The following is a 12,331-nucleotide window of genomic DNA, read 5'->3' on the forward strand; positions in this document are numbered from 1 at the left end:
TAATGAATAGGAAATGAAATGTTTATGGATTGAAACATTTATGGATTGAAACATTTATGGATTGAAACATTTATTTAATAACAGTCAGACCAAATTTAAAAACTCAATGGGCTAAGCATGTTGATTTACCCTTCTACTGTACACATGCGTGAATCGACTATTTGCATTCAAATTGCGCAAATCTTTAAAATCGCACATTGATTTATAAAAAAAATTTAATAATAGAAACCTCGGTTCCCGCAGGGCTCTGGTTAGTAAACTTAATTGCGCCCTCTATTTTCTATCGTCACCATAAAAAACAAGATGGCTTTCAACTTCGGTACACCTTCAACTGGAACAACAAGTAATTTATTTGGAGCAAAAACGACTGGTGCTGGTTCAAATTTATTCGGTGGAGGATCAGCTTCAGGTAATAATGTTTAAAATGCAATGGTATTAGGTGCCGATTATCCTAATACTAGGTCTAATACGTAGTCTAGGCAGGCTGACTCGAGTCCAAAACGTGATTAATGATTATTGTCCCGCTGCCTACCATTGATTCCCTCCAAGGCATAAACAAGTAGGATAGGCCTAGCCTAGGATATTTTAGTCGTACTAGGCTATAGGCTAGGCCCCCTATTAAGAGAAAACACTAAGACTATTATAGTACTGAGAATTTTACACAGGCATTTCTGGCATTTTAGCTAAGTCTAATGCTGCAATAAATACACTTTCCAGCTAATTAATGAAAAAAAATAGATTGCTGTTGTGACATGTGAGAATCTTTATTTTTGTTCCTTCTAGGCTTCAACTTTGGAAATACAGCAAAGACAACAAGTGGCTTCAGCTTTGGAACTGGTACACCATCGAGCAATACAACAGCTGGTGCGTCAGGCTTTAAGTTTGGGACGACGACAACAACCGCTTCCAGTGGCTCAACTTTTGGAGGATTTGGTGGTCTGAACACAGGTGCAACAACAGGATCTTTTGGCTTTGGTACTACTAACCCAGCTCCCACTGCAAACACCGGTTCTTTTAACTTTGGTGCAACAACAGGAACAGGTGGTAAGTAGACATAAGTATATTGATCATAAAAACATATTTTACATCCAGACTGCATTTTCAAATATACTATTTATTAATATGTCTTTTATTTATAGGTTTTGGGTCGTTTGGTGCCAAGACAACTGCTGCATCCTCTTTCAACTTTGGCTCAGTGCCAACAACGACCACTTCATCATTTTCATTCAATAAACCAACGACAGGTGGTTTTAACTTAGGAGGTACTAGCTCAGGTAAGTCACCTTTAATGAACTACTAACCTGCATATAGCCAGCCTAATGCCATTACTGCCAGAATGGACACCCCTCAAAAGATAATTGGAACAGTCCAAAGCTCTGTTTACACTATCAAACTTTATGTGACAACAAAATGTGATGTGCCCATATATGGACATGATGATGTCATATCACTACCAGTACCATATTTGGTTACATCACACTTTTTTTTTGTTAAATTATTTGATAGTGTAGACAGAGCTTAAGTAAACAATTATTAGCATATTCCCACAAGACATAATTCTGCAATAATACAGTGTGTTCCCATGTTACAGAATTGTGTTCTGTTTTATTGTAGGATTCGGCTTGGGTGGTGGCCTAGGTCAGCAGCAACAACAACAAGGTAAACAATTTAATTGATTTTGTTACACAACAAACTAAAGCTTTGTCTACACTATCAAACTAGTTTGACAAAAAAGTGTGATGAGCCCAAATATGGTAGTGATATGACATCATCATGTCCATATATGGGCACATCACATTTTTTGTCACATAAAGTTTGATAGTGTAGACAGAGGGTGAAAATTATCTGATGCTTTTTAATCTTGTTATAATGGTTGTACTTTTAGTTTTATCCATTAAATATCCTGGTACTAAATCTATGATTGAACTAAAGACTATAGGATTACAATGCAAGCTTTAGTTACCACACTACAGTGGCACAAGGTTTCAGGTTATAACCATTAATTTCATTGTAATGCAGAAGTTAAACATTATATATAACATATATTGACTCTGGTATGGAATAGTGTATATATCTCTTAAAGACCCCTTCCCTACAATTTGTGACGTTTTGTAAAAATAATACATATATATTACTTTAAAAACATTAAACCAGGTCATTCCTTGTCTTAAATGTACGTTTTATGGTAAATTATGATAAAAAGTGAGAAACAATGCACTACCTAAGTAGCTCGCGGCGAATGACCTCTCGTGGACGGTCTTTAGGCCTAGCCTAGCTAGGCTTAGTTTTGTAGGCCTAGCTGGTAAACATCGGTAAAGTACGAACATCGTACGCTAGCTATATACCTAACCTGACATTGTATAGTTGCTGCATTAATTGTCTTTTTATCTTCCATTTGTTTTGGCCTCACGATCGATCGAAAAGTGGGTGAATTACAGAAGAAAAACAAAAATATCAATCCGCACGCAATGCATTTTGGGATTTATAGCGGGCCGCTATAATAATATTAGAATCGACTTATTTTTCACATTTTTAACCGTTTAAAGACGCAAAATGTTATCGCAATAGGACCATATATTATTATTTTTACATTCAATATAGTTTGTGATCTTAAATTAGATCTAAAAAACGTAGGAAAGGGGTCTTTAATGAAAATTATTTCTGTCAATATTTACAGTTGGCGGTGTTCAAAATGAACTTTTCCAAATTGCCAGCGCCCTCTCTATGCCCGCCATATTTGGAGATGAGCGTGATGTTATTTTAGCCAAGTGGAATCAAATACAGGCGTTTTGGGGAACTGGAAAAGGTTACTACAGTCAAAATGGCGTTGTGCCATTCAAACCAGAAAACCCCTTCTGCAGATTTAAGGTAAGCATGTTTTTCCAACCCTCACATTATTTTCAATATTTCAGGAATATTATCTGTATAATAATTTTTGTATAACATTTTTTATGTTCAAATTTTTTTATATAATGATTTGCAATAATAAAATTCAAGAACCTATTGTTTTTAAATTTATGAAGTTTATGAATATATTTTTTTCAGACTGTGGGCTACAGCATGAAGCCACAGGCTCGTGACCAAGACGGTCTTTTGCGGCTTCACTTCAACAAGAATGAGAGCTACATTAAGGCACATCAACAACAACTGGTTGACAGTTTGTTCCGAATTCTTGGCAGCAAGCCAGATTTGTCAGTCTGTGTCGAGGATGTCAAAGGTCTTCCAGACGAAAAGTAAGTTTGTTTTCATGTATGTCAATTTTCTCACAATTTTAATCAAGATAAGGAGTCATAAGCTAATCCTGAGTGTGAAATCTCTTGATCAAGTTTCTGTGTCTTTTTTTCTCAACAGAACCGAAGTTACAATCTACGTGCAACAACGTACACCAGCGGGTAAATCTCAACGTATCAAAGCTTCCGAGTTATTCACGTTCATGAGCCAAGCATCGCAGAAGAACCAGCTGGGCACATTGGGAGTTACCAATATGGTGCCATTGACTAGACTCTCTGAAGAAGAGTTGAATCAGTACCTCACCACACCTCCTATGGGTTAGTTTCTTGAGCTCTGTTTACACTATCAAACTTTATGTGAAAAAAATAATGTGATGTGCCCATATATGGACATGATGATGTCATATCACTATCATATTTGGGCACATCACACTTTTTTTGTTACATCAAGTTTGATAGTGTAGACAGAGCTTTACAAATCAGTCAGTTTGTCCACACCAATTGATATTTTGACAGTCTTATGTTCACTTTTTCATAATAGTAACTGTTTTTTTTTCCTTTATTAGGTTATGATCCTAGATTGTGGAGCCAGGCCAAGATGGATAATCCTGATCCAGAAAAGTATGTATCAAATACAAGGCTTTCATCAAACTTTATGTGACAACAAAAATGTGATGTGCCCATATATGGACATGATGAATGTCATTTCACTACCATATTTGGGCACATTTGTTTGATAGTGTCTACAGACATAACTTTAAACTGTCTGATTCTTCTAGGCTATGTTTTCAGTATTGATTTTTGTAAATTGTTTTTCTATTCATGTTTTCAGGCTGATTCCAGTACCCATGGTTGGATTTGACGTTCTTCGTCTACGTCTGGAAAAACAGAATCAAGAAACCAAGAATCATCAGGGACGTCTTGACGTAAGTTGCTAGGCCTGTGAAAACGATTTCTTGTTAGGTGTTTCCAATCAAGGTTGTTACATGACAATACCTAGTACCATAGTTTGCAATAGTAGCTCACACATACAAGGCCTACAGTAGGTTACTATAACTTTATTTGTTTACAGCTTGTTGCAAAAGACATAAGCACACTTCAACACCAACAGTCTACATTGCAAGCCAAGATAGCAGAGCATAAACGCAAACATATTGAGATGTCACACAGGGTATTAAAGGTAAGGTTGCATTTACACACATAAAATAACTTGGCCATAATAGTAAGCTCTGTCTATACTATCAAACAACTTTGACAAAAACAAGGGTGATGTGTCCAAATATGGTACTGATATGCCCAAATATAGTAGTGATATGACATCATCGTGTCCATATATGGGCACATCACATTTTTTTGTGACATAAAGTTTGATGTGTAGTGTAGACAGAGCTTAAGACAATAGACTTTAAATAATGTGTTGAGAAATGAAAAAATACAGAGCTGTTGACAATTGAATGTTTTAGTATATTGAATAATTTTCTATAAACTAAATAAACTTTACCTGCTCTAACTATATGCATATTCAGCTGGTGTGATAGGATTTTTCTAGTTTGCTGGCTAAAATCCTTTTTTCATTTGTTAAGTAAATTGTTTCTTGTAACTATTTTTTAAATAGCTAATAGCAAGAATGGAAGTACAGAGAAAAGCTGGTTTAGCAATTCAACACGATGAAGAACAATTAAGAACACAACTAGAGGGGTTACAATCGGAACTGAACGCACCCAATCAGATGAAAGTAAGACTGTCCTACTTTAAAATTGAGTAATGATTTAATATAAATTTTAATTAATAATTCCCTGTGATATATATCTTATTTGTACTTTATTAAAAATTACAATGAATAGATGAAAATAATTTGTTATGATTACTCAATCAACTCAAGATAAACAGATAAATGCCATGTAAGGAAAAAAAACAATACACCCTTGAATTAGAATGGGATATTCCACTCATGATAAAATTGATTAAATCTCATTATTAATTAGGGTCGATTGAATGAGATGATGTCTCAGATCCGCATGCAGAATCAGTTAAGCACTGGACGTGAGGAACGTTACGGTATTGATCAAGATCTCCAGTTGGAAATCAAACAGGTAATTCAGGAATTCAGAAGAGGTGTTTACTGAAGGACTGAAATGTAGTGGATTGGCTAGACCCACATAGAAAAAAAAAACTACCCCAAAATGTGTGTGCTTATTGTACCCTAAGTTTCTCTTATACCTATGATGCATTTACATTATTATAACCCAAGATGTAATTATTACCCCAAGCCATGTTTTAGTAAAAACTTTTACACAAATCAAAAGGATGCATACATACACTCTACTACTACCCTTTAAGAATTGAATATTGTGTATCTTATATTTTGGTAGCATTTAAAGACCAGCAAGAAGGCTTGAGTCATGTAATTGGCCACACCCACATGCATTATTTTGAGCACTTACACCTTAAGTTGCAAATATAACCCAAAGCTTTGTTTTACATACACCCCTACTACCCTTCCTGAATTGAATATTGTTATATTTTGGTAGCATCTGAAAAAACAGCAAGAAGGCTTGAGTCATCTAATTGCAACTATCAAAAGTGATCTGGAAGATGTACAGTTAATAGAGCAAGGACTAACAGCTCCTCAGCAGCTTGGCAGGTGACAATAATGTCTTTATCAAACAATAGAGGTAAAGTTTCTCATTTTACTGTTCTATATCTCAATGTCACTACTCATTCACATATCTGCTTTAATAATTGAATGCATAAGTTTAAGAGCAAACAATTGACTATATTGTATTAAAAAAAACCATGAAGAGAAAACAAATACAAATTTGTAAGGATATTTAAAATGGATATATATAATAAATAGAATAAGTAGCAATATTGAATTTAAATACTATACAATTAATGTATTTCAGAGCATAGAGGAAATAATGCTCAGAGCTTTAAAAGCAGTTTTGTCTTTTAAAGCCTTGTCTACACTATCAAACTTTATGTGACAAACAAATGTGATGTGCCTATATATAGACATGATGGTGTCATATCACTACTATATTTAAGCATATGATTACCATATTTGGGCACATCACACTTTACTTGTTAAACTAGTTTGATAGTGTAGACATAGCTTTATATTGTGAATGTTCTTCTGCTTAAATTGAATACTTCATCAACATTGAGCTGGTAGATCTTAAGCCTTGCACACTACATATGACCACAGCATACTTATTCCCAAGACATGCCACTTTGTGCTTTATTTGTTTACCAAACCCTGTATGATTTCCCAAGCACTTCAATTCCACTGTAGTTTGAAGAACAGTGTTTGATAATTTTTGCATATGATGTAATTGTTTTGTTGTGACAACAACCAGATCATCTTCAGAGGTGAAAGACACTGCCAGGCAATCGTTGAAGACGGCTTGATTGAATACCTCTTGACATTTACCCAGCATATCCAGAAGTTGTAGACGTTTGTTACCACTGTCGCACACAAGGAGCTCTTTATTACTGGTGATGCACATGTCACACGGCTCATTGAAGTAATCTGGTTCTTTTCCTTTGCTGCCGATTCTGGAGATGATGTTGCTCTCTTCGGTGCACATGAAGATACAACATTGTTTTCTGTCGCAGATTAAGATGTATTTATCTTCTGTTACGACCATAGCCATCGGTTGTGACAGACCGTTGATGTTGGTGGTTGTCAGTTGCTGCCAATTCTGGTCAAAGCAATGCACCTTGTAGTTGTTGCCATCTTTAAAAAGACCATATATCAAGTCATCGTGACTTTGTGTTAGTAACAGGCAATGCTCTGGTAGATGATCACTTGTAAGGTATCTACCATCAGAACCAATCATCAATATCTTATCTTTGTTAAATTTTCCTCTCCCACAGACAAAGAATTGGTCTTTACTCATTGCCATTATGTCGGTAGCTTCGCCATTCTCCCATTTCCATGACTGGTACACGTTGATGTTAAGTTTGCCAATCAACCTGCCTTTAAGATACAGATGAATCTTGTGATCGCCCAATAAAATTGGTTTGTAGCGATGGATGTAGACGCCATTTGCGTATTTCTTCTCTGTGCTTTGCATCTTCGTTCCAGTCGGGTCTACCAGTTCTGTGATAACATCATTCAACTTTGCAATGTCTTCAGCTTTCGTCTTCTTCACAGGAACAATCGTCAGATCAAAGAACTCATTGAATTCTGTGGTTTGATGGTAGCTGACATCGTGTACTGGGAATGGTTGTTCTAATGTGCTATTGTCTTGGTTTGGAAATAACACTTGCAGTTTGTGTATACCGCTCACGTTAGGTGTGAACTTGACTGTGTAAGTTCCATCTGTGTTGTCCAGTACAGCAGCCGGCTCTACCGACTCGCCATTTGGATTGGTAACTGATGCATTTATCTGTAATCCACCCATTGATGACGATCCACTATCATCAGAAGGGAGAATCGTTATTTCTGCATTTTGATTGGTCAAGATTGCAGGAATGTCAAAAGATGTGTTTGATATGTTTACTTTAGTGTGAACCAAACCATACCCCTCTAGAATCATTGGAAGACATGCGATCTTTTCCGGACTTAATTTGTAGACTAAATAAGCATCTTTTGGCTGGTCTGGTATTGTCTGGTTAACCATCTTCTCCAGAATTGGTTTGCAGTGCTCTTGTGCTGATCTGATGCTCATGCTCTGACTCGAGTCCATCAGAGGTTTCAGATAATCGAGATCCTGACCAAGAAAGTTAAACTTTAGAAGTATTTGTTCTTTTTCTGCCACTATGTCGTTTAAAACATCTGCTTGCATTTGTTCAATTTTGTCTAGCTGACATTTCATCCAGGAATCGATAACCTCATCCAGCTTTTTTCGGATCTCGTAAACATGCTTTGAGGCAAGAGCTACATTTGTTTGCAGAGTGGCTTCAGACATTTTTGCTTTGCTGATGTATTCAATAGATAGAGTTTGTTTTCTTTCTGCCTCAGTGATCAGTTGACTGAACTCTTCATCACGAACCTTCTGGATATCTTGAAGTTCGTCGACCTCATGCTCCGCATCAAAGTGGTTTAGTTCCTTGCAACTGGAACAAATAATTTCTTTACAATTTGTGCAGTAATAGGATAGAGTACATTGAGTGTGAGAGGAACAATATTCAATCATTTTCAGTGTATCGATATCAGGAACTGTCAATGGGGTCACCACATGCTCTTTAAAGCTGCTCATAGTTGAGTGGACCTCTGCACAATATTGGCAGATATCCTGACGGCAGTGACCACACCAAGAGACTGCATCCTGTCCAAGCTTACAAGCCTGACAAGATGATACAACATTTTGTATGTCTAAATCAAGTGCCTCTTTGATCTGGAATATGTAGTCTGCAGGAACCAGATCATCAGCTTTTATCGACTGCGGCACAAACTCTTGGCATATTGGACAACAGGTGACATTCAGTTCTTCTGGTTCTGTACTTTCTTTATCCAGAATGTTGTTTATACATGATTCACAGAATATGTGTTTGCAGCTGAGTTCTCGTGGCATGTGGCCGTTGCGATTGTATGTCACCCTACATTTTGGGCAGGCAAACAAGTTGAAGTCTTTACTCCTTTCAGAAGCCATTATTTTGTCGTTGATCTTGTCTAGTAACTTAGACTTGATCCCTTCCAGAATATCTGTCAAGGTAGAACAAAGTTGATGAAAAACAAAACGAGAAAATTAAAGTATTATGATTTATATGGTTAATCATAGAAATTAAAATCACACACCGTTTTAGTAAATAACATTTAAATTCCAGTATAAAGTGGGACTAATTAGAATGTGTAAATTCTATATATTCTAGAGTTGATAACTATATTTTCAATGATGGTTGTTGGTCTTTACAAATAATAATTTTAGATGAGACAGATGAGAGAAGAATTCAGTAAAATTTGATATTTGATGATAACTAACTTGTCAAACATTTTTCTAGAGTTTTGGGCTAATCAACATACAGCATATGCACTGATAAATTTATATATATATATATATATATAAAATAAGACTTAAATTAGAATGTGTAAATTCTAGATATTTTACTATATTTTCAATGAGGGTTATTGCTCTTTACAAATAATAATTTTAGATGAGACAAGTTTGATATTTGATGAGAACTAACTTCGAAAAAAAAACGTTTTGGGCTAAACCAAACATACAACATATGCAATGATAAATACGTACATTATAAAAACTCTAAAAATGTGAACATTACTAAATGAACACTACTCACCAAAAAGAAGTCCATGTTTCTTTTCTTGCATTCCACTACTGAACTCTAGTAACAACACAAACTTTGTCTATACACATTTAGTTTGTTTAGGCAAATAACAATCATAGAACAATACACACAGCATATGGGAGTGAAGCCATGCATGCATAATGTATCATGGTGTTTGATTTGTTGTTATGAATATTATCAATACAGATTATAACTCAAAGGTATTGATCATGTTAAATTAATCAATTTAGTGTGGTTATCAAAGGGTGTAAAGTACCCTAGATAACACAGGTTTATCATAGTTTTTGTCTGCACTGTCTAATTTGATCTTTTTGCCCTCAGTGTGTAATATATACAGTCACCTCTTTCAATACCAGACTCTCTGAAAACCAGAAACTCTCCCAAAACCAAACTTTTCTCAAAGTCCAAAAGGTTCTAAATTTGTCTTTACTATTAAAAACACATTCTGAATATCGGACTTTCTGGAAATATTTGGCCAGCCCAAAGGTGTCTGGTATTGGGAGAGTTGACTGTACTATACTTTATGTAATCTCCCAAACAGAAATTGAGAAACTCCACAAAATCAACTTTTTTCAGTCCAAATTCCTTATGCATTTTTAAGGCAATATTTTTTTTGCAATATTGATATTAAAACAAGCAATGCTTTTGGGAAATTTGCAAAATAATGTCTGTTTACATTTATTTATGCTTTTAATCTACTTCTTTATTTTATTGTTTGATGCAATTAAAACCCTAGGACAAATTTCCCACCTGAGGTTTAGCTGTATAAATTACTTACAAGTGACTTGTATCCTATTATTTGCAGACTTATGCATGAAATTGTAATTTCTAAACATAAACTCGCTACTTTTGTTTCTTGTCAGATGTTTAATGAAGTCAGTGATATCTGGACCAGTGTCTTGATTGTTGGAATTGTCTGTCATCTTGCAGTCCTGACCGTTTACTGTGTTGTATGGGAATCTCGCCGTGCTACAATCAACGAGATGAATTTAAAGAGACTATATTTTAGTATACTACTGTATGACAGAATTATCCATAGATGCACTACAATTCTGTACTGTAATATGCTTTAAGCTCTGTCTACACTATTAAACTTTATGTGACAAAAAAGTGAAATGTGCCCAAATATGGTAGTAGTGATATGACATCTTCATGTCAATATATAGTCAAATCACATTTTTTTGTCACATAAAGTTTGATAGTGTAGACAGCTTTAGATATAAAAAAAATGTGTACAAAGACTCGCCATGCTCACAACTCATGATAAATTTAAGTAAAATTAGATTTATTTTTAGATCATTGCACTTCAAATTTGAACAAGTCTATCCTTTATTGTAATGTATAGAAATTTTGCCAAGATTATCTCATTTTTATCTCCGAGTGATTTCATTGATATTGTGGGGAGAGGATGTAAAGAAAAGGGGTTTCAGCGGCTTAATGTGAAATAACTAAATAACACACTTTTCATGGATAACCCTCTAAAATGCTATTAGTATGATACATAATTTTCTATTTTGTACAAGTTGAATAATATTAAAGTTGATAGCAACATTATAAATGTAATGTAGTTTCATTAATAATGTGTACTTTTGAACTTATGTATGTAATGGCAACTTTTAATATAAAAGAATAAAGATAAAACATGGGTAGCCTACATTAAGTATAATATAAAAAAAATTAAAAAAAATGCATGCTACACTCGGGAGATATCAGTGTTACTAAATGTATTAATTACTGTAATTAAAAAACTAGTTTCGCGCTTTTTGTGGAGTAACAGAGAAGAAACTCATAATTTTATAAACAGCGCCCTCAATATATTGATTGCTTTGAAAAAAACGCCGCCGCGACCTTTCAAAAATCAAGACTGCTGTATTTTTTCAAGAAATGTTTGTAAACATGGATGTTTTACCGTCAAATAAATTAAAATTACTGAGATAGTAGAAAACCAAAATGTCGTCACCGGTAGGAGAAGGCATCGAGGTAATTTATTGATTGTTTTTATACATATCAAAGGCTGGATTTAAACCAAAAATGAAACGTAAATATTGGCGCTAGCTAGGCTAGCGAGAGTCATCCATCTCATGACTTGGCCGCCTCTGTGTCGTGCATGCAGTGAGTGCAATATGATGGGTGGTTGTGAGATTAGGCCTAGGCCTAGCCTAGACGAATGTTTTGTAAACTAAACACCACTTTTATAATTTAAAGGCGTCTTGATGAGCCTAAAAGTTTAAAGATTTTTAAGGACACCGATCACTATCAAAATCATACAATTACAAGATTTTACTCAAAACTTTAATTCAATTAAAATTATTATAATATAAGATTATTTTTAGTTAGTTAACCTAATATAATACTCGTACGTAGGCCTGTACCACACTAACATACATTTTATTTATTTCTAGGACTACCAAGTCCTCAATCTTATTGGCAAAGGTGGCTTCGCATGCGTGTATCGAGCCAGATCCTTGACAACAGGACTCGAAGTTGCTATCAAGATGGTAAGAAGTATAATTTTTTAATATACGATCATTGATTTGGTAAAATAATACTTTTTTGATAGATAGAAATTTCACAATGACTAATTTGCATTTTCACAAGATTAACTTAAATTGTTCATTTGAGGTTGGTACCATCTCAATCTTGATTTGCTAAGATGTAGATGATTTATCCCATTAAATAATAGATAGACAAAAAGATGATGCAGTCATCAGGAATGGTGCGTCGAGTACGCAATGAAGTTGAGATTCACTGTCAACTGAAACATCCATCAATTCTGGAGGTAATATCACCATTCATTTACAATAATTATTTTGTGTTAATTATAGTTATACCGTTAATTGTTCTGC

At 34.8% G+C, this 12,331-nt stretch overlaps 2 protein-coding genes across 3 annotated transcripts in view; both read left to right on the forward strand.

Moving 5' to 3' along the window:
- Positions 1 to 282: 282 nt before the first annotated feature.
- On the forward strand, positions 283 to 11,048 carry LOC144843047 (nucleoporin p54-like). 2 transcript variants are annotated; one of them, XM_078699702.1, is made up of 14 exons: positions 283 to 409; positions 784 to 1,044; positions 1,140 to 1,274; positions 1,615 to 1,659; positions 2,678 to 2,868; positions 3,046 to 3,233; positions 3,352 to 3,548; positions 3,797 to 3,851; positions 4,063 to 4,156; positions 4,303 to 4,410; positions 4,846 to 4,965; positions 5,216 to 5,323; positions 5,762 to 5,905; positions 10,349 to 11,048. In XM_078699702.1, the coding sequence occupies exons 1-13, from the start codon at positions 304 to 306 to the stop codon at positions 5,876 to 5,878; spliced, it is 1,725 nt and encodes a 574-aa protein (XP_078555828.1). In that variant the 5' UTR covers positions 283 to 303; the 3' UTR covers positions 5,879 to 5,905; positions 10,349 to 11,048. The 2 variants fall into 2 exon arrangements, with proteins under 2 accessions (XP_078555828.1, XP_078555829.1); XM_078699703.1 differs by having other exon boundaries at positions 5,762 to 5,887; positions 10,333 to 11,048.
- Positions 11,049 to 11,394: 346 nt separating this feature from the next.
- LOC144843038 (serine/threonine-protein kinase PLK4-like) overlaps positions 11,395 to 12,331 on the forward strand; it is a 32,375-nt gene continuing 31,438 nt past the window's right edge. The window contains exons 1-3 of the mRNA XM_078699690.1: positions 11,395 to 11,465; positions 11,888 to 11,983; positions 12,169 to 12,264. Of these exons, the coding sequence (XP_078555816.1) occupies positions 11,436 to 11,465; positions 11,888 to 11,983; positions 12,169 to 12,264 (222 nt within the window). The 5' untranslated portion in view covers positions 11,395 to 11,435. The remainder of the gene's footprint in view (positions 11,466 to 11,887; positions 11,984 to 12,168; positions 12,265 to 12,331) is intronic.

Source organism: Antedon bifida, chromosome 5 (genome assembly GCF_963402885.1).
Source record: "Antedon bifida chromosome 5, ecAntBifi1.1, whole genome shotgun sequence".
Taxonomy (NCBI): domain Eukaryota; kingdom Metazoa; phylum Echinodermata; class Crinoidea; order Comatulida; family Antedonidae; genus Antedon; species Antedon bifida.